At 40.0% G+C, this 23,078-nt stretch overlaps 1 protein-coding gene and 1 pseudogene across 4 annotated transcripts in view; one reads left to right on the top strand and one right to left on the bottom strand.

The window, feature by feature from the left end:
• Positions 1-23,078, bottom strand: part of Gigyf2 (GRB10 interacting GYF protein 2) — a 132,308-nt gene that overhangs the window by 19,216 nt on the left and 90,014 nt on the right. For all 4 annotated transcript variants that reach the window (XM_028789531.1, XM_028789532.1, XM_028789533.1 and 1 more), the window contains 9 exons: positions 21,770-21,966; positions 20,765-20,924; positions 15,847-16,013; positions 13,609-13,700; positions 12,395-12,502; positions 11,226-11,326; positions 9,081-9,181; positions 6,945-7,106; positions 3,299-3,457 (listed from right to left, as the gene is read on the bottom strand). In XM_028789531.1, coding sequence (XP_028645364.1) covers positions 3,299-3,457; positions 6,945-7,106; positions 9,081-9,181; positions 11,226-11,326; positions 12,395-12,502; positions 13,609-13,700; positions 15,847-16,013; positions 20,765-20,924; positions 21,770-21,966 — 1,247 coding nt within the window. The remainder of the gene's footprint in view (positions 1-3,298; positions 3,458-6,944; positions 7,107-9,080; positions 9,182-11,225; positions 11,327-12,394; positions 12,503-13,608; positions 13,701-15,846; positions 16,014-20,764; positions 20,925-21,769; positions 21,967-23,078) is intronic.
• On the top strand, positions 17,303-17,400 carry LOC114640646 (annotated as a pseudogene).

Here is a 23,078-nt window from a genome sequence, read left to right as displayed (position 1 = left end):
CACACACACACACACACACACACACACACACACACACACACACACACGAGTGGAGGGCATGGAAGGGATTCAAAGAAAGGTACCCAGGAGGGTGAAGAGGGAGAACAGGGAGGAAGAAAAGTGATATAATTTTATTTCAATTAAAAACATATTTCAAAAAATTAAGCATGGTAAACTGTCACAGCCAAGAAGGACATAAGGAAACGTGACAGCTAAATGTAATGTGATTAGTTATGAATGGAACACTGCAGCAGAAAAGGATGTTCAGAAAACTCTTAAGCAATCTGAATAAACAATGGAGTTTTGATAATAACAATTATTTGGTAGTCTGGAGAGATGGCTCAGTGGTTAAGAGCACTGACTGCTCTTCCAAGGTCCTGAGTTCAATTCCCAGCAACCACATGGTGGCTCACAACCATCTGTAATGGGATCCAACGCCCTCTTCTGGTATGTACAGCAACAATGTGTACTCATATACATAAAATAAATAATTCTTAGCTGGGCAGTGGTGGTGCACGCCTTTAATCCCAGCACTTGGGAGGCAGAGGCAGGCGGATTTCTGAGTTCGAGGCCAGCCTGGTCTACAGAGTGAGTTCCATGACAGCCAGGGCTACACAGAGAAACCCTGTCTCAAAAAACAAAAAACAAAACAAAAAACAAAAACAAAAAAATTATTTGGCCTTGTAACTGTTATTAATATACCATGCTAATATACAATATTAACAACAAAGGAAACTATACTCAGGGATACATATGGGTGCCTTCTTGTTTTCTCAAGTTACTCGAAAAATCTAAAACTATTCTAAAGATAAAGTTTATCTTAAATACTAGAATGCAATGCTTTGAGGGTCTGGTTTCCCTCAATGTCAGAATACCATGACTGGATCAAAGTCCCAGATGTAACTTAAAAGCATTTAACAAAATTTAAAGAATCAAAACAGAAAACCCAATCTAACCAAATTAACAACAACAAACAGTGAAACAAAAGTCTTATCTGTGGTTGGAGACTCAGCTCAATAGAAGAGCACTTGCCTAATACATACAGGGCTCCAGATTTAATCCCCAGAACTGCAAAGTTAATACCCAAAAATGTAGTATTTGCAAATTTGCAGCCTTTCTCCTGAAGGTACAATCTAGTTTCACAAAGTCTACATAACATGAAATGCCAAAAGTGTGAATTCTAGGACAAAGGAGTGGCTGTAGTTAGAAAGCAGGCCTACAAGAGGGATGATGGAAGGAACCACACCAGAGACAAGCCCTCAAAGCTGTTGAAGCCAGTAGCTGACCTAAGCTGCATAGGGACTGAACCAAAATGGAGCAGAAGAAAAAACTGAGAAGAGTGTTCAGAATCTACTGCAGGCTAGTAGTAAGGAAGACAGCTTCACAGACTGCTGTCATCCAGTACACAGAGATACTGTTCCTACTGCCCAGGAGCCACAGATAATCTAACAAACATCCAAGTGCCAGGCAAGGAACACTTACTTCCCTTCCAGTTGTTGGTCAGGGGACTAAGAGACCCCCAAAAGCAATAGAGGCAATTACCATCATCCTTGGTTGCCATCTAGAACTTGAAGGTGAGAATCTGTTGCTAAAGACATAACACACTCTGATCATAGAAACAGAGATCAAGCTGGTATTAACTAGAAGCCTCCTCCCTAGCTTTCATGGTGTCAAAAGGTGCTATGCAGACTGCCAGATGAGAAAAGTAATCAAAAACCTTACCCAGCTATAAAATCTATAAACTACAACAATGGGAAGCTGGGAAAGATATTTCCAGTAATGCAATAGTGGTACTTACATCTTAGTAGTAACCAAGAGATATCTAATTGGACTTAAGGCTGCTAAATAGGAGAGAACTCATCCCTGGTACTATAAACTCAACAAAGAACCCATAGCTAGAATGGGTGGTCACAGGCCCTGGTGGAGAACGTAACACTGCCACTTTCCTAAATCATTATAGCTTCCAACTGTACGCTTATACACAGATTAAGTACAGCTCCCACCCCTTATCAAAGGAATTTCTTTTACAGTAGATGTAGTCTATTACAGAGATCCACAACTGTTCAAAATGCAGAGAACTACTGACTATAATATGAGCAGCTGCAAGAGGGACATCTACAATACACCTTCTGCACCTAAGGCTGAAGGACCATCATGTAAGATCAGAAGAGCCAAACAACTGCTCTAAGAACAACTGCTCTAAGACAATGTCTTAAGAGACACGGCACACATGCTATACCAACTTTCAAGAGTATAGCTGACTGCATGAGTCTTGAAAAGTCCACATCAACATACCAACATAAATAGAGAAAACTTTTACAGAGAGAAGTTCTCTCCTCTATATAAAGGGCTACAGCCAGTCAAAGGTTCCCACGAGAAGGAGAATCAGTTTTCTCCAGACGCACCCTTCCCCGACTCCCCCATAGGTTTCCCAGTCCTAAGTGGTCAGGTCTAAACACCAGGCAGACTCGAGAGGTTGTTTGTGTAGGTATACAGATATAAGTAGCTATAGAACAAGAGGGCATGAATGCAAAGGGTTGGGGAGTGGCAAAGGAGTTGGAGAGGGGAGAGGGAGGGGTAAAAATAATGTAGAAATATGGTATACTCATGTATGAATTCTCAGACAACTACAAAATTCTAACTGTAAAAAAGACACTACTAAGGACTAAGGAAACAGACAAGCCACAGTCTAAGAACAAAGATGTAAATCGTTTACTTAACAAAGAATGTGTCTTCAGAATATAAAGATTTTACATCTAAGAAAGTTAAAACTTTAAATTAGGGGGGAAACCTAAACATTACCAAACATTAAAAAACTTAAGTGTTTTAAAGCATGCCACCAAATATTATTTATTTATATATATATATATATAAACAGAGCCTAGAAATCCATGCTATTACGGATTTTTCTTTTAATGGCAGTGCATACCTTTAATTTCAGCACTTGGAAAGCAGAGGTGGGCAGATCTCTGTGAGACTGGGGGCAGTCTAATCTACAGAGTGAGTTCCAGAATCACACAGGGCTACATAGAGCAACACTATCTCAAACTGGAAAAATAAATTCCCACACCATAATGTGCTTTTACCATAGAGATGAAGAAAATCAGAAAGATATGTTTCTTTTTCCCCCGCAGAAAACAAGTTTCATTTGAAGAGATAAAGAATACAGACAGACATGATAAGCCTGAGGCAATCAGTTCTTTGGCGATTGTGAGCATTGTGAGCGCCTTGAGAAATCGTTCGGAGCTGCCCTGGCCCCCCAGCTTTAAGAAACAGAGCACAGCACATGTCTGGCCACCTGCTTGCGTAACAGTTCTTCCTGCTTCCGCCTTTCCTCCTCTTCTCTCCTCCGCTCCTCCAATCTCCTCAGAGCTTCTTCCTGCTGCTGTCTTTCCTCCTCTTCTCGCTGTCGCCTCAGCGCTATCTCTTGCTCCCGCTGGCGCCTCAGAGCCTCCTCCTGAAGAAAAGGACAGAGTGAAGTGTGTGTGAAACTCTGGCTTACCAGTACTGGAAGAGGAGTAGGTGATGGACTACAAAGTTTCCGTACGTATAGAACAGGATCTGGAGTGAAAAGTACCATGTCAAGTTGAAAAGGCAGGTATATTGTGATAATAACAGGCCAGGCGTGGTGGCATACTTAATCCCAGCTCTCAGGACACAAGGACAGGTGGCAGATCTCTGAATTCTAGGCCAGCCTGGTCTACAGAGCAAGTTCCAGAACAGCCAACACTACAGAGTGAAATCCTGTCTTAGGGAAAATGAACGAATGAAGCTGGGCACAGTAGTACAGGTCTTAAACCCCAGGACTTGGATATAGAGGTGGGAGGCTCTCTATAGTTCCAAGGCCAGCCTGATCTACATAATGAGACCCTGTCTCCAAAAGAAATAAGATGAATAAATCCCACCTATTTAAAATACTAGTGCACTGCAATACAGTAAGGAATCTATCCTGGCTTAGATAGTAGTCACAAGTCTACTACTGACCCTAGACAGGATACTAGAACAAGGCTTTGCTTTCTCTGATGTTATCTTTACTCTATTTTTTTTAAAGATTTATTTATTTATTATATATGAATACACTGTAGCTGTCTTCAGACACACCAGAAGAGGGGATCAGATATCATTACAGATAGTTGTGAGCCACCATGTGGTTGCTGGGATTTGAACTCAGGACCTCTGGAAGTGCAGTCGATGCTCTCAACTACTGAGCCATCTCTCCAGCCCTCTTTATTCTATTTTTAAAAATCAACTAAAAACATATATTATAAGGATGCCAAATTGATGTACATCAAAATCTAGTGAAGTGAGAAAAGCCATGTATTCCTAAAAAATCTTCAAGTCCCAACATTAAGTACCACACAGAATCACACAGGGAACACTGCGTACTGCAGAATTAAATGTGTATTTTTTTAATCTCTCCCACCTCCCAGGTTTGTGGTAGTCACAGACCACTTACACCTGGTCTGTGTAGACCAGGTTGGACTTTAACGCAAGAGCTATGGCTGCCTCTGCATACCACATGTGTGTCTGGTGGCTTTAGAGGGTAAAATAGGGCACTGTATCCCCCGGAACAGTGGTTCTCAACCTGTGGGTCATGACCCAATGGGGTTGGTTACATTATCAGATATCCTACATATCAGATATTTACATTTTGATTATAATAGTAGCAAAATAATTTGGTGGTTGGGAGTGAGGAATTGTATTAAAGGATCAGAGCATTAGAAAACTTGAGAGCCGGGGCTGGTGAGATGGCTCAGTGGTTAAGAGCACTGACTGCTCCTCCAGAGGTCATGAGTTCAAATCCCAGCAACCACATGGTGGCTCACAACCATCTGTAATGAGATCTGATGCCCTCTTGTGGGTGTCTGAAGACAGCTACAGAATACTTACATATAATAAATAAATAAATAAATTAAAAAAAAAAAAAAAAAAAAAGAAAACTTGAGAGCCACTGCCAGATAATTTGAGTTATAGTTGTGAACCATGGCGGGTGCTTGGAATCAAATCCTGATTCTTTTGGAAGAGCAGCCAGTGCTCTTAACTGATGTGCCATGTCTCCAGCCTTTTACCATTATCTTACACAGATGCATAGTGTAACTCTCAAGAAATTTGTTTTTGTCTCATCATGGATCCTTCTGTTCTTCACAGAACATCTTACAGCCAACAAGCACAAAGGTGTAACTAAAGCTACACTTCAGACCACCAGAGGAGTCTTTCACTGGAGTCTATAAAACTCCAGCAGAAAAACAGACTAAAGTTAAGAACAACAGATTCCTCAAAATGAAACAGTAAAAACATCATAAAAAAGTAGTAAGCCTCACTGATTAAAAACAAAAGCACTGCAAAGACTTTCAGATGTCCTAGGAAACAGTAAAACACTGGGACTAAGTTTTGTATCTCCCAATAGAGGGCTAGCTAAACAAATTTTGTACAGCTACTGTGATGATGTAGATCTGTGCATATAAGTAATATCTGGCATGAATGGTGACATAATTCATTAATGTCAAAAGTCAGGACGTGAAACACTAAGTGCAAATCACCTACTTCTTAAGGAATCACCTTTTTGTTATCTACTAGTAGTTCAATCAAAGACCGAAAATATTTGACAAGGAAAACTGCATCTCTACTGGGTCACTGGTCTTTAATAGGACAGTACAACAACTCCCACAGCAGTTACACCATGCAGATTAGTTAGTAATCTAGGGTACTCAGGGGGTGACATGGCTTGCACACACAGTCCACATCAGAGACTGGAGCATCTGTGTATTTCGTCCTTACATCAAACCTCTGAAGATATATCTAGGGATAACTACACAGTTCTATGTAGAGAGGGTTTTTCTTCCCTGTTTCTGAAATACTAATCACCAGCAGAGGACTAAAAATAAAAAAAGAATTATTAAAATGGACTGGAGGTCCAAAGTTTTAGTCAAAGATAAGTCAAAAGTATAACTGAATGACCTGAGCATGTGAAAAGACGCTCAATCCCACTACCACTTGGGAAATGAAAACTGAAACCCTATGAAGACTCCATACAACCTGGCAAAAGCACCACTGTCAAAAGCAAACAAGCAGAAATAACAAGTGTTGGGAAAGACAAAAAGACACTCAAACCTCATGCTCTGAAAGTGAGCGCGTAAAAAACTAGAAAATAGAATTCATGTCTCATGTGGCAAATATACTTCTTGTATATCTGTAGAGCTGAAGGTGATGGCTCAATTATTTATATGCTCATGTTTACAGCAACATTATTCACATACTCAAAATATACATATGAAGTCCTCCAAATGTCCACATACGGGTAAATCAAAATGTGCTATCTACATATAACAAATGTATTTAGCCTTGAGAAATTCTGATCATATGCTATTAGAATGACACAAATAAATTTAAGTCAGTCATCAAATAACAAATGCTGTTTGATTAAATGAGGTCCCCAGAGTAGTCAAAATCATAGAGACAGCAAGAAAAATGTGGCCACCAGGGGCCAGGGAAGAAGACAGAGTCACTATTTCATGGGTTAAGAATGTTCAGTTTGGGAAGATGAGGCAATCCTGTACCTGGATGGGGTGCAGCCTCAGGAACAATGAAAACATAGGACGCCACTGAGTACATTCAAAATTTTATACTGTATGCCATCACACAGTTTTTTGAAAGCACATTTGTGCTGTACACCAAAATTACTTCATGTTTGTATCAGTAAGGCTAGAATGTCTAAAATCTGACTAGGTTATGAGTAAATTATGAAAAATTAAAAAAGACTAATGATTAGCATTTCGGTGGATGCTGTTAGAAAACAAGTTCTTTCTGAAGGATAAGTCTTCTAATCTTGCTAGTACAGCCTTCTCTTCCAGTTCCTCTTAATACGGAAGGGAGCGCCACCACCCAAGGCCCTCCCTCAACAAGCAGCAGAGTTTCTCCTATGTACAGAATGCCCAGCAATGTACCTGCTTCCTTCGAGCAAGCTCCTCTTCTTCCCGTCTTTTCCTTTCTTCCTCCTGTTGCCTCCGAAGGATTTCCTCCTGTTGTCTCCGGAGTTCTTCTTGCCTCTTTCGCTCCTCCTCTTCCCTTTTTGCCCTCATTTCTGCCTCTCTTCTCTCCTGTTCTAGCTGGATGATGAAAGAGAATTTCTGTCAGCTTGAGAGCAAGCATGGGGTGCCTGAAGCCCTGAGTAACTGGCGAGGTGAGAGGTCCATCTCTCATCACATGCACCGACAGGGCCCGTGAATCACTGTCCTCTCTTCTAAGCTACATGCAGGCTCCTCCCACGCTGAGCACCTCTTCATTTGACATGACACGCCACATCTCTAAGATGTAGAACACAAAGTGGTCAGCATGAGAGTGACATCAGAAGTGTCCTAAATTGTGTGTCTGGTATTTCTTTACTTGTCCCTACTAAATACTCCTTACTGGGATCTAACTATGTTTTTAAGATTTCAACAGCTACCAGCAGGGATGCTAGGAATGAACACAGGGCTTACTAAACTCACTACTGTCAACTACACTTCAGGTCTTCTCTTTCCTACCTAAAGACTCTAAGAGTCTTACCCAGCCTTGCTACTCCTAATTATCTATCGACATTCCTCAGTTCAAAACTTAAAGGGGGGAAGGTACGAGGGAAGACAGGATGATCTGGCAGCATTCCTTGCCATGAAAATAAATTTTATCACAAAACATGCAAGGTGCTCATGACAGCTCTACTCATCTTATTCCGAGATTGTACCCTGGCTCCCAGTCAGATGAAATTACTTACCTGCTCCCTGAATGTTCTTGAATCTATCTAGCCAGAACTATTTTCTTTAACTGCAATTTTCATATCTTAAAACCCATGCTGGGACATGGTGACATACACCTATAATCCCAGTACTTGGGAAGCAGAGGCAGTAGGTCTACTTCATGTTTGAGGCCAATTTGGTATATAGAGCAACTCTCAAGATAGTCAGAGTTGCAATAGTGCATTCATGTCACAAATAAAAGCAAACCCCTACTAATCCTGAAGTACAAATTAATTTAGAACTGCTAACTGGGGCTGGAGAGATGACTCAGTGGTTAAGAGCACTGACTGCACTTCCAGAGGTCCTGAGTTCAAATCCCAGCAACCACATGGTGGCTCACAACCATCTGTAATGAGATCTGATGCCCTCTTCTGGTGTGTCTGAAGACAGCTACAGTGTACTCATATATAATAAATAAATACATTTTAAATACATACATACATACATACATACATACATAAATACAAAATCTTTAAAAAAAAACAGAACTGCTAACTGTCAAGAGTGCCTCCACCTCTCTCAGCCGGGCAGTAGCTCATATACCCTCAGCACGCTGCAAGTCTATCTGCTCCTTATCTACACTTCCCCACCCACGACAGGACGACCTCAAAGACCTTATTCTTACATGTCCTCAGCTCAAAGAACTGAGGAACTAGGGGTTCTAAACTCAAGAACTGTAAAGGACTACAGTCTCTTATTCATTTATGGAGACAGCTTTCACTATGGACCTTTCCACACTCCGGGTTCTATGAAGAGACAAGTACTCACTTGGGATGTAAGATGTATCCTGTGTGACTCTACAGGGGTGTGAGAATCAGGAAATCATTAGACTCACACCATGCACTGGTATAGTCACCCTCTTCTGCAAAGTTCTAAACCAAACTTGCCTGTTAGCATCTCCAGGATCTAATGATCATGCTGAACATTTGAGTTTAATACCTGAAGATACTAGAAAAGGACTATCAAGATTCAATGTTGGAATGGAGGTGACAGATTAAGAATCTAATAAACACAGCAGATATGTTCTAAGAGTATTCATGACAATGATCATCCCACGAATAATGTAAGTAAAATACACATATGACCATCATCACTAAGTATCTCAATACTAACCAATTTTAACTGAGATCTTTAGTGGTTTTTTTTTTAAAGGACACAAAAAGAATACAAATGTACTTATCCAAGCAAAGCAGAGGTAAACTAAAAAGAAAGAACAGGGCTAGAGGAAAGGAAAGAAATGAAATAAATGAAGGCTTGCATACTGTAGCTAGAAGGCAGGCACACAGCAGTAAAGAGTAAGTTTCAGACCTTTGCAGCTTTGGCCTTCTCTAGCTGCTGAAGCTGTTCCAGGGAAGGACCTGGTGTTGTGGTGTCCAGCGGAAGATCCCATACACTACCACCTTCCCAAACTGCAAGACAAAAGACAAAACTGAGAAAGGTCTAAGAACACACAGTCACACAACCACAGGCATAATGAAAAGAGCTCCTCCCTGAACTTGAACGTGCTCCATCATACACAACTGCTTATCTCTGGGAGGAGCATATGGGGCTACCTTGCTACATAGTCTGAACTAGCCTAGTATGTGAGTTCTTCCTGATTCAGCCTTCTAAATGCTGACATTAAAAGTATGTGCCACCATGTGCCCAGCGGTTTGGTTTAAAAGAAACTAAGCTGGTAGGTTTTCATCAATACTTGTTAATACACCATGAAGAAAATGTAGTATGAGACATTTACTAAGGAACTAATCTCATCCTTGTACCACTCCATACAGGTACCTGTACTCCATACAGGTCTTCATCCAAAAGGAACATGATAAAAATGTGACAATACAACAATTCAAATGCCTCAGAGGATTTCTAGTAGCCATGTAAGTAGAGAACCAGGTGGTTTCACACTATAAAGTAATTATTAAATGCTACTCAATTGTTCATCTTATGGTTGTAAGTTACATCTCTTCAGAAAGACGTCTTACAAATTATCTTTGATCTGTCAAACCTAAAAGACAACCCAGGGCCAGATGCAGATGTAAATATAAGGGGTTCCAAGCCAAGTATGATGACAAGTTTCTGTAATCCCAGCACTCTGAAAGTAGAGCTCAAAGGAGGATCTTGAGTTCAAGGCCAGCCTTGGCTACACATTAGATCAAGGCTACATGAAACCTTCTCTCAAAAAAACAAAAACAAAAACAAAACAAAAACAACAACAACAAAAAACAATAATAAAGGCTTCTGAGTCTATTTTCTTATTGTTAGCTAGATTTGTTGACACTAATTCTCTACTTTCCTTTTTTGTCGTACTAGAGATTTAACAGTCTTGCAAATGCTAGACAAGTATTTTACCACTAAATTTACAGTCCCAGATATTACTCTATTTCTCTGCATACCTATTACAATCTATTTATGCAAATTAAATACTGTGTACATAAAACCAAGGGAGTATTTAAAATGATTACATATAAACTGTTTGAAATACTTAGAGCCTTCAAAACACTGAATACTATTTTAGCACCCTAAGTATAAATGAGTACTAAGAAAAGAACAATGTGGCTGGCACAGTGACTCGGTGGGTAAAAGGCCCTTGCCATCAAGCCTCATGACATGAGTGTGACCCCTAGGACTCACAAGGTAGTGGAGAATCAACTCCCACAAATTGTCTTGACCTCCATGAATGTACCATGTCACCTATGCCCACATACAAACAAACACAATAAACAACCACACACAAATAAATAAACAAACAAACAACATATACACAATATGAAAGTTTTTCGTTAATCTCTCCTTCGAGAAGGTTTCAGAAGGACACGAGGTTCTCTATTGTCATACTCTGTAGGGTCAGCTCTAGAACTATGTCACCAACTCTAAAAAATAATCAAATGAACAAACAAAAACTGTTGAAGTTACAGGTCCTAAGAATTCAACAGGCAACTGCTCTCTTAATAAGCACTACTGGTTATTCAAGCTTTTCACTTCTATAGATATTATGAAGTAACAACAAACTGTTCCATCAACTATCAAGATTTTTAAAAACCCAACTCTTAAGTTTTCTAATTTGATACAAATAAATAAAACAGGTCAAGAGAAGGTATTCATTCAAAGTGGATGTTTCTCATCCTAAAATTCGGCAACACCTGCAAAGTTGGTATTATTCATCTTTAACTCCAACAGAGAGAATATCAGTACTTCGGTTTTATTTCCATCCCCACCCAGAGAAGACATCAAAAACAAAAATTCTACATTAGTTAGAGCAGCAAGAATGGAAACCTAATTCAAACAATTTACATGCTAAGTACTTCCTACAAAGCCTTTTTTGGATGTACTAAAGATTTAACTTCTTAAAATTCAATAATAATGTATTGATATGTCTAGGACGTTTTAAAAAATGAACTACTATAAATGATTATTACATTCTAAATCGATTCAGTTGCGACATAAGCAAAGTTAAGTTTTTACCTGCAGGCTGTGAGGCTGCTGGCTGAAGCTCCCAGATAGAGCCAGTATCTGGTACTGACACAGACCTAGTTACTGAGGGAATGATGTTCTGATCAGACATTCTGCAAAAGGGAAATAAAAAGTCAATGTGTTCCTGTCACTTGGAAAATAAGATACAGAGGGACTCCTAGACTATGAGCAGGTTACTGGGTTATCTGGCTAAGAACACCAATGCTTTGCTGCTCTTGCCTTGTGTAGTTTTTTGAGATAGGGTCCTACTATGTAGCCCTGGTGACCTAGAACTCACTATATAGATCAGGCTGGCCTCAAATTCATAGAGATCTACCTGCTTCTACTTTGCTAGTATTAGCCTCTGTTTGAAACTGATGAAAGCTGGGTGTGGTGGTGCAATCCCAGCTTTTGGAAGACAGGAAGATCTCTGAGTTCAAGGTTAGTCTGGTGTACATAGTGAGACATTGCAGTCTTAAAACAACGATGACCCCCGAGAACTGCATTCCACTTCTATGTCTGAGGCCTTCCGTATGTCAGGTTAATCAAGCCTTCAGTACCTCAAGGGTCCAGTTTGCTTATCTTTAAAATAGAGACCAAGCCAGGCATGGGAAGCAGAGGCAGGTAGATCTCTTGAGTTTGAAGCTAAACTGATCTACAGAAAGAGTTCCAAAATAGCCAGGGCTATATAGAGAAACCCTGTCTCAAAACAATAACAACAACAACAAAACAAAACAAAAACAATAAATAAATAAAGGGAGACCCTGCCTCAAAAACCAATAAATAAAGGAAGGGAGGGAAAAAGGGAGGGACCTGACAATTAACCTGCTTGCCTCATAGGACAGGCTAAGACCCACATGAGAAATGTGAAGCACTTTGATTAAGACACAGTACAGCTTTGGAACAGTAACTGCTGATTCAGCTCCAGAATGACAATCTGAAGTAGCAGGAATTAAAGAATGTCTCCAAAACTGCTTTACCCAGAGACCTGCCTTAATGGTTTGGGAATCTGAGTGAACCACCACCCTGTGTGCATTCTCAATTTTTTTATCAAGTATCATGGGTAAAAGTAAAATTAACCACACACACACACACACACACACACTTAGAGAGAGAGAGAGAGAGAGAGAGAGAGAGAGAGAGAGAGAGAGAGAATGTGACATAATGAAATAACTACCAACCTCATCTTCAGAGCCTGGAACTGCTGAAGAAGAAGAGCTAGTTGTTGCTGCTGCTGAGATGACAAAGCTGCTTTCTGTTGTTGAGCCAACACCTGTGCATACTGTTGTCTTCAAAAGTTAAAAAAAAAAAAGTATAACCTATCTACCCACATATAGTCCACATGATTGAAAAAATGAAAAACAAAACCCAATTCATCTCCTCCCCCAATCACCACACTCAGAAATAACAATCAAATATATTTTTAAATTCTATAAAGTCACAAACATTTTTGATCTACATCAAGGATCCTGAAGGACAGATATATATGTGTATGTATATATGAAACAAGTGATATGTGTGATATGTGCATACTGCATATCGCAGAAGGTCAAAAAACTGGCGAACACCCACAAGATTTCCCAGATTGTAAATGACAATAAACAAATTTGGACACCTATTTCCAAATGAAGAATTCTACAAAACTAAAATCACTTCTACAAAATTTTCTCAAATTTTCTGTTTCAGCATGGAAATTTTTGGGTAATATTTCCTGTTGGGTCTGAAAGTTCCAAACAGTAAATGTCTTCAGGTTTACAGATGCAACTGCTCAGTTCTTCCCTTGTAATTTAAGAAGAGTCACAGACAATCTATAAATAATGAAGTCATATGATCCAATAATGTTTTACTTAAAACAGGCAGCAGGCTACTAACACTAGACAGTGCCAGTCATCTACCAGCACAGATGTTCCTTCTTTTCCCCAAGTTCAGTGATCAGGAGACTAAGGCTGCAGAACAGGAGTTTTAAGGCAGTCAGGGCTACATAGCTAAATCCTACCTCAACCCAAAAAAATAAATGAATCAAAGTAAGATAACAACCTTAGTGAGTTGGTCATTGTTCTACACCATTCCTAACAACAAACTCTTTGACTTCTTCCCACCTTCTCCTCTGTTTTTTAATCTGTGCCCCTCCGAAAGTATTTAGTCCTTAAAATGATCGTTCGGCTCTTACTTCAGCAATTAAAGACCCTGAAAACCTAATTAGATGTCACTCTCTGCAATCTAGCATTTAAAAAGGTGAGCTACAATGAGACGGACAGTGGGACGTATGTCACTAGTCGGCTACTCAAGTATCACAGAAGCCTTGAGTTCTCACTCTAACGGGTGAGACTTGGAGCAGATTCTATGTCAGGCTCCTTGGGTGCTGCAGTGCATCCTACTGCATCACTGCTCTTACTGGATTAAGAACTGCTGGTACTGGAGATGCTGCATCTGGTATAAGGCAGTGAGTTCCTGCTGTCTGGTCAGGCGCTCCTGGTCCAATTCTCCCTGGGAGAAAAGAGGCACAGGAAGAGGCATGATGAAATAAACAGCAATGAGTCTAAGTGGCAACAAGTACACACACCTACGCACACGCATACATGTATGCATGTGAGTACACAACACAACACACCCAAGACCTTTGTTTCCTACTCCAAACTTGTGCCTTTCAAACCCTTAACTAAAATCCCCATCATCTTTAAAAACTAAACAATGCCACCTAGTGGAATAAGGTGGTGTTACCAGCATAAGTCACAAAGGACCCTTACTCAGCACTGTCCTCCATTACTACTTCAAACTAAAAGCTGAACTGTGATCTACAGAGCTGTTACTGTAACTGAGAAGTTGCCCAGCACTCTAAATCTTGCTGGCTTGTTTTAAAGATCACATAGAAATCACAGAAACAGAACAGTCTGAAAAAGAGTAAAATGACCTAACAGCTGATGGGATGAGAACTCCTCCCTTAAATTAGATATTTCAAATGCTAGTAACACACTGGAAGGAGGGAACATAGGCTAATTATATTTTCTTTGTATTTCAAAGTAATTCAAGTAAGATGGCTGAAATTTTAGTTTTGTAAAGTTAAAATAGAGACAAAGAAAAATAAAAGGTTTATAATAATAAAAATAAAAACCTACGATAATAGACTAACCCTGGGCAAACCATGTAAGAACTTGTATCTTTCTTACTTACTGATTATATCTTGGAATAAAGCATCTGACATACAATGGGTTAGGGAAAGAAGAATCCTAAATTCAGAGACATCCATCCGGAGTAAGATCTAGTCAACACTTCACATGAGTACCTGAGTTTTAAGAGTACTGTTCATACAAGTCAGCTCTCTTCTCAGTGCTCTGAGGAAGGAGGCAGCAGCTAACAAGGAAGCTGAGCTTCCCAAAGGTTTCCCCTTGAAGGGTACAGACTGAGGCTTAGGTACAGCCTCAACTGAAGAGGTGCAGACTGTGACTGGAGAAGACAAGGGGTGAGAGCATACCAAGAACCACATGAGCAGCTTTTAGCTCCTAACACATCAAAGCCACATCTCAACTTTAAGACAGGAAATAAGGTTCATATTTGTTAGGTAAATTGAATCTATGAGTAGTGACACACTGTAATTGTTCTTGGGATTGAAAATAAACAATTCTCAAAAATAATGTATGAATCATGGAAGAGAAAGTATAATGGTCAGCAGGCCAGTCAGAGTCATCCTTTAATGACAGAGGATGTATCACATTCACCGTCACCTATCAAACAAGTACTATGAAAAAAAATGGCTGGTAGCCTCAGTATAGCTGTGTAAATCAACAATAGGCTACTGCAAAAATCCAGTATTCATAGTAAATTAAATATGATCGATTTTTATCAATGGACAACTACTACTTGCTCCAATTTAGTAAAGATACAGAAGGCTAGACAGACACACACCTAGCAACCTCCACTAGCAACTCAACTGAAAAAGGCCAGCCTCAAGAGAAAATATTTTCCAGCTAAAGGTTTAGGCCTTCAAAATATCCTAACACAGTAGTGGCACTTATCATTGGATAAACCTCAAATTTAAGGCATTTTATGAGCCAGAAAATAAGAAGGAAATAGAGGTGAGAGGGAAAATGTACATTCTAAGTAAAAATAAGGAATTTTCAAGAGGCCAACCATGTTGAAACATAGCAGATAAAAGCTTTGACATGAGATTTGAAAGTCAAAGAGTCAGACCATGAAGGACCTACAGGTTAGGTCAGGATAAGATATCGGTCTCATTCTTTATTAGTTAGAAAACTTCCGATACAGTATGCATAGATGAATGCACGATAAGTTTTAAAAAGGTCATTATTATTCAGGATATACTTCTCCCATTCAAAAACATCCACTATCATTTCAGTTTCCTTCTAGGAAACTACCAGGTTGGGTATGGTACTTCATGCCTATAATCCAAGCAACTTAGTAGGAGTGAGAGAACCATCACAAGTTTGAGGTCAGCCTGGTCTGCAGAGCAAGTTCCAGGCCAGCAGTAAAACTGCAAAACCCTGTATCAAAGAAAGAAAAGAGAAAGAGAAACTACCATTCTTCCCTTCTTCACTGCAACCCTGGTTGTCCTTCAAAGAGAAACTACCAGTCCTGTGTCTACTGTGAATCCCAGGCTAGTTGGGAAGATACTCACCATATGAGGAGGGGGAGCTGGGCCTGGAGAGAAAGGAACCCTTCCCCACATTTTCATGATATCACCAAGGGGCTGGAAGCTTTCATCACATGCCCTCTTCACCAGCAAAGACATAGTAAAATAGCCCGCCTGAAACCATTCAGCCATCTCCTGATTGTTAAAGGGACCTAAACACAAGGAGAGTGAGAATGTAGTTAGGTTCAAAAATAAACATATTCCCTGAGTCTCACGTTCATTCAAACTTTTATAGAATATCAGCTTACCTCAAAGACCGACAAATAGGATTTCTTTTTATTACATACAAAAGAAATTAAGTTTTGAAATGCACAATGTTCTGTCTCAACAGAGCTGGGAACTAAAGCCAGGACATTGCTCGTTCTCAGTAAATACCCTGCTGCTGAGTCTCATCCCTGAGCAAACTTCAGTCTGACATATCTCAAACTGTCACCAATGCTTTAGTAACTGTATGCAACACAACTGTCTCACCCTCTGCAACAACTCACTCAGGAGAGTAAAATACACTGAAGAGCTGTTGAGCATGTGCTGGCTCTGATCACTACAAATGCTCAGGGCTACACACACACAGTCTAATTTTTGTTATGTTCTGCTGGAGACTAGTGATTTTTAAAAAGCAAAAATCAACTGAACTAAGGCAAATTACAATGCATATACCCAACTAGATTAAATCTGGCCTTGAGGAAAAAACAGTATTCTTTAGTCGAGTACTTTAACAAAACATATAGAAAAAGTCAGTATTTTCTAGGCATTAAAAAATGTTTTTAGATGTGAATGGGTGTTTTGCCTGTACAAATGACTCTGCACCACCTGTGTGCCTGGTGCCACAGAGGCCAGAGTTGGTGTGGGATTCCCAGACCCTGAGCTACAGACGATTCTGACTTACTACGTGGATGCTGGGAGCCAGCCTGGGTCCTCGGGAAGACCCAGCACTTTTAACTGTTGAGTCATTTCTCCAGGAACCCCATTTTTTGTTTCTGTTTTCTTTTCTTTGGTTTTTTTGGACAGGGTTTCTCTGTGTAATAGCCCTTGGCTGTACTAGACTCATTTTACAGACCAGGCTGGTCTCAAATTCACAGAGACCTACCAGCTTCTACCCTCTGCCTCCCAAGTGCTGGGATTAAAGGTATGCACCACCACGACCGATCCCCTCCAAACTTTTAACTAAAGTCAAACACCGCATCACCAAAGAATGTGTGTGTGTGTGTGTATCAGCGCGCGCGCGCACACGCGCGCACACACACACACAATTTTCAACTTATGAAAATTCATCAGTAAGCTGACTATAATGGTGCATGCCTGTAACCTCAGTACTTAGTGGGGAAGAATTACCAACATTTTATATGGTACATTATATATGCCATATGATTATTTCAGTTGGTGCAGAAATATTTAACAACACCCTTTTATACTAAGGACAGGGATTCTTACTTTGGCAGCATATATATTTAAAAAAAAAAAACTGGAACAATACAAAGAAGAATAGCATGGTCCCTATGCAAGGAAGACATCCAAATGTGTGAAGCATTTTATATAGCATATATGCCAAAGAGTTAAACTAAAAAACACCAAGAAGTAAAAAAGATGAAAGATGAGGAGGAGTCAGTAAAAATGCTTACCACTAAGCCTGACAACTTGAGGAAGATCTCTGGGAACTACACAGTGGAGAGAATTAACACTTGCAAGTTGTCCTCTGACTTCCACACCATGTGTGCGCCTGCCCACCACCACCGCACACACACAGATAGTTCAGAGTTAAACACTTATTGCTCTGGCAAAAGAGGCAGGTTTGGGTTCTAGTATTGTATGGCAACTTACAAACACCTAATACACACGTGCATCTATCCCCTCAACAAACACATAATAAAAAATTATGAAAAGAAAAAATGTAAACATATATAAGAAAACAAAGATCTTAGGCAAGCAAGATGGCTCAGTATGAGCACTTAAACCTAGTGACCTGTGTTCCACCTTGGAACTCAAAAAAAGGTGGAAATACAGAACCAACTCCATAGAATTGTCCTCTGGCTTCACACAACATGCAAATACATAGTGATAATAAATAATAATCTTTTAAAAAACAAGAAAAGGATCTACCAACAGATACAAACATGCCTAGTAAAATAGTTTTGTCTGTTGGCTTTATTGTTCCTAGCTACTTCAGCAGGCTGGAACAGGGGCCTTCAGCCCAGAAGTATGAAATCAAGTGTTAAATATTATAAGACATCATCTCAAAAAGGGGGATGGAGGCTGAGAAAGGGAAAAACTCCACTAGACATAAACACAGGTAAAGATGCTCAACACAGAAATCAGAACTATAGATACTATAACATTCCAGGTTTGGGAGAAGACATCCATAATCCTACCACCCTTAAGGCTAAGTCAGGAGAATTAAGAGGTTGAGGTCACCATGGGTTAATCCCCCCCCCAAAAAAAAAACACCTGCCTACATACAATCGGATATCCCAATAACCACAAAGTAAATAACAAAAGCGAACAAGGACGTAATCCAATAGAATCCTGTGTACCTTTGGCAAGAACATAAAACAGCACAGTAACTATAGAAACACAAGTAGTTCCCATTCGATATAAAAGCAGGTATGTAGAGCATGTCTGTTGCAGGATATCTGATCAGACTGTGAACCCTGTGACAGTGTTATTTACTGAAAAAACTGTTTCTAGTTGTGGTGTGGGTCAGCCCTTAGATTACAGTTTTAATCCCTCTGGCTGAAATATACCTTAGTGTAAACACACCTTGAAACCCAAACAATGAAGGTAAAATTAGTCTGTAGAAAGAAACACCCATGTCTGAAAGTGGTGTCGAAGTGAGTGGCAGACAAAGTGATTTGACAAAATAGGATATGCCCAACTCTCATGAGAAGAAAAAGGAAGAGGAGGCTACTCAGAGCAGTGCAGAAAGGAAAAAAGAGGAAGGAGAAAGAGGCACTTTTACTGGGAGAGTTTTACAGAGACAGGTTAGAGAGAACAAGCTAGACATAAGTGAACAAGCCAGAGAATGAAAAGGAGTCAGAAGATTAGAACAGACTGCCAACGTCTGAGGCCAAGCAGAGCAATTCAATAAAGTGAGAGAAGCTAAACTGAATCGGTTAGAGTGGAGTCTGAGCCGGATCAGCTGAGTTGAGTCAGCCAACTAGAGCGCAGAAAGGACTGCAGAGGGATGAGCTTATTCACTAGGAAGTCTCAGAGGCTGAGAACATTCTAGGCCTAGATTAGATTGTATAGAGGCTACAGCTTCCAGGAACAGGCCTAGGTTAGCAGACAGAGGCAAGTAAGCCTCAGATGACAAATCAGGAGACTAAAAGATACACAGATCAATAGTGCTAGCATTCAGGAGGCTCAGAGACAGGAGACTGACTGCTCACAAGTTTAAAATGGGTCTGAGCTACACATGGAGATCTTGAACCATTAAATCATTACACACTTGTTAGAATGATTTGAAAAAAAAAAAAAAAAAGAAACACAAAACCTATCATCATCAAATTCTGGTAAAGACACAGAGAAGTAATAACCTGCACATCGTGCAGGGCATATAGAATGTGCATATATGGCACATAGAATATATAATGGTTCAGACACTCTGGAAAGCAATTTAAAAACTAAAGATGCAACTGACACTTGACCTAATACTTGCGCTGCTGGGCTCTATACTGAAAGAATGACACACTTTCACATACTGCCCAGAAATGTTTATAGCAGTTTTATTTGTAGCAGCCAAAAACTTGAAGCACCCAAATGTCCTTCATCAGATAAATGGTTAAACATGGTACAATACACTGACATCGTCAAGTACGACTCAGCAGTACAAGGAAAGAAAGTAATGACATATGAATCTCAGGGACTATACCAAGTGGACAGAGCCACCCCCACCAAACATTGTATGGTGTGTGAGTCTATTTATATAACATTCCTAAAATGGTAAAATGCAAAACAGTTAATAGATTGGTGTTTACCTAACCCTAACCCTGTTTACCACAGATTAACAGAGAAGTGTGGAAAGAAAATGCATGTTGCTATAAAATGGCAAAGACTCGAATTAACATTGTACTCGGATGTCAATAATGAACGTCTGTAAGACCAGGCAGTGGTGCAGTAACTCCTGCGAAGTAGAGCAAGGTAGTAAGTGAATGGGAAGTGGAAGATGCTAACATGCTGGTGTCCTCACAAGATACATCCACTAAGTATTGTGCTAAAACTGACACTAATATATCAACAACCAATTCAGGTGTTATACATTTTTTTTTTGTTTTGCTTTTTTCGAGACAGGGTTTCTCTGTATAGTCCTGGCTGTCCTGGAACTCACTCTGTAGACCAGGCTAGCCTTGAACTCAGAAATCCGCCTGCCTCTGCCTCCCAAGTGCTGGGATTAAAGGTGTGCACCACCACCCGGCTGTGCTATACATTTTTAAAGCAGAAATAAATCGACACGAATGCTTCACAACGCTCTCTCCTCTAATCTAGTCTATTCGAATCTTTTAAGGGATGCATTTGTAATACTACAGTCTTTTCTAAGTCATTTCAGTAATTCTTTGTTGTTTATAGCAAGCCCACTTCAGCAAATCCAGCCAGGCTCTCCAACACTTGCTGCCAGCACCTTCTGTTGGTCTGGATGTTGAAGCACAGAGATGGTGAGTGATGTGCCAGCTCTTACCTAGCTGGGATGGGTGGAGCTCAGGGAGTGCACAAAGCATCTGCTGACCTTGATGCCATTTTAGCCATCACTCTCTACCTGTGTTTCTTCTCCTATGTTTTCTTTTTGTACTTATAGAGCAAGTCTGTCGACATTGTTTCCCATTATGCACACTGACATTAAACAAACCCTTCTCAAGAGGCTCTGGAAGGAACACTGATACCTCAGTATTTCATGTACAAACAGGCCACTGACCTTGGACCTCTCCCTGAGGGTCTTTGTAATACCACTTTTGCATTGCTTCATGCATCAGTGGGACTGACACTCCTTTGGCTCGGTGCTCTTGCAGTTTGGATGTCAATCTTTCGTCATCTAGTGCACTGTCTTGGAGATAAGCCACCATCTTCTCTGCTTGCTAGTAACAGAGATAAAAGGATAATAGGAAACAAATGATAGGAAACAGGGCTAATAAGGATCACTGTTTTCTGACTACTTGATTTATGAAAGAAACACAACTGTTAACAACCTGATCTCATTTTATGGGAGAAAAAATTATGAATCAAAAACCCAAAGTAAACCAACTAGATTGAAATACAAACTGGTACAGATCAAGCCCAGGCTTCAAATAAGGGTTTTAAGATATGATGCTGGCCCATTCTATATTGTTTTCACAAACCTGTATGTTTGAGTAGAGATGTTAATAGAACAGAAGATTCTATTAACACAATTGCAAATACGTTATTCCACAAGTGTCACTAATACATAACTAACCTTCCCTTTGATGTTTCCTATCTCTAACCACGCCACCCCAAAGAAAGAGGAATTCTTCTGTAGAAAACCAACTCATCATTTACATGTGATGTTACACACAATTTTAGAGAAATACAGACATGAATAAGAATGTTAACATCCTGAAGCTTTTAACCATCTTCCCTGGAGTGCTTGAAGTAAAAAGCATAGAAGACACAGGGATCATCCACAGCTGCTTGTGTTCACCATTTTTAGCATTCCATTAACATCCAAAAAGAAAAGAAAAGAAAACAGCTGAGGGCAACCTCTGAAGAGCAAATAAATAGCCTGACACAATGACTACTACATAGCAGAAACTTAAAAGCATGAAATGATCTGAAAGACAATTACCCACACAAAGATTAATAACCAAACAATGTTTCCAGTACTTAAAATCTAGTGCATAAAATTTCTGTACTGGGTTATTCATGTAAGGGCTTGACAGGAGATATAAGAGTAACATGATTCTACCTGTTCCAAGTGTTTGAGGCCCTCTTCATCATCTGGCTCTGTGGAAACACTACTCATACCGGGAGCTTCGACAGCTGCTGTCTCAACTGTCCGTGAGGCAGAACTAGGAGTAGGAACAGGAGTTGGCAGGATGAGGAGAGGAGAGGCTGTGTCTGGAGGAAGCTGTGTAGAGGGGTGCTGGGAGGGAGGCACCGTTTCTAAAGGGAAAGAATGTAGAGTAATCAAAGTTCTTAGAAATCTGGAGACTTCTCAAGGTTAACTCTAAATTATTAAATTGTGCAGTCTGCTGTGGGGGCCCAACAGAGACATCAATCCAGAAGCTCCTTTCTATGGAGAAATGTAGTCTTTCTCCCTAGAATGACAGAAAACCTTAAAAGTTCCTAAAGAGTCTTTCTACCTAAGTCACAACAGCATCTATCCAACAGTTAGCAGCAGCAGTCTAAGGTTTTTTTTTTTAAAGTATAGAGTTTATTTAGGGCATGGGGAAGAGAGTTGGGGGTGGGGGAAGTAGAGACTGGTCTTGAGCTCCTGGAGGGAAGTGGGGAAGGGGACAGGCAAGAGGAAGAGCTAATTCATTCTTTATAATTCTTCTAAATACTAAAAAAAATTTAAGATACTGAAAGCTTATCAAAGACATGACGTCTCATCAAAACATTTATGGAAAACACTTGATAATCTTAAGTACCTATTTCAAATGCTAATATAGTACATGTTTTAATTTGAAGAGTCTCAACAATGCAGGGTATTTTTAAGACTAGAAACTGTAAAAATGGTTCCTTTTTTCTTTGGTTGGTTGGTTTTGTTTTTTGCAACTCACTCTGCAAAGGTTGGACCCAAACTCAAGAGATCCACCTGTCCCTGCCTTCCAGTGCTGGGCTTAAAGGTGTGAGCCACCATGACCTGGCTTAAACATATTTTTAATTAATTTTTTTTTAATTTTATGTGCATTGGTGTTTTGCCTGCATTCACGTCTGTGTGAGAGTGTTAAATCCCCTGGAACTGGAATTATGGACAGTTGTGAGCTGCCATGAGAGTGCTGGGAACTGAACCCAGGTCCTTTCTGGAAGAGCAACCGGTGCTTAAATTACTGAGCCATTGCTCTGCCCTTGACTTGGTTCCTAGTTCTAACCTCTCAGTATATAGGCTCCTAAAGTAAGTGTGGAAAACCATGTAACTAAATCAAATTGCAGTTTCTCCTTTAAAGCCTCAACTGTTCAATCTAAACAAGAAACTTCAAATGTTTGCTCCTCTTCAAGCACTGCCTAGCTTTCCTAAAGTTCAGACAACACATGCTGCCTGTGTCACCACC

Source organism: Grammomys surdaster, unplaced genomic scaffold (assembly GCF_004785775.1).
Source record: "Grammomys surdaster isolate TR1022 unplaced genomic scaffold, NIH_TR_1.0 125846, whole genome shotgun sequence".
Lineage (NCBI taxonomy): Eukaryota > Metazoa > Chordata > Mammalia > Rodentia > Muridae > Grammomys > Grammomys surdaster.
This window is presented reverse-complemented; position numbering and strand designations above follow the sequence as displayed.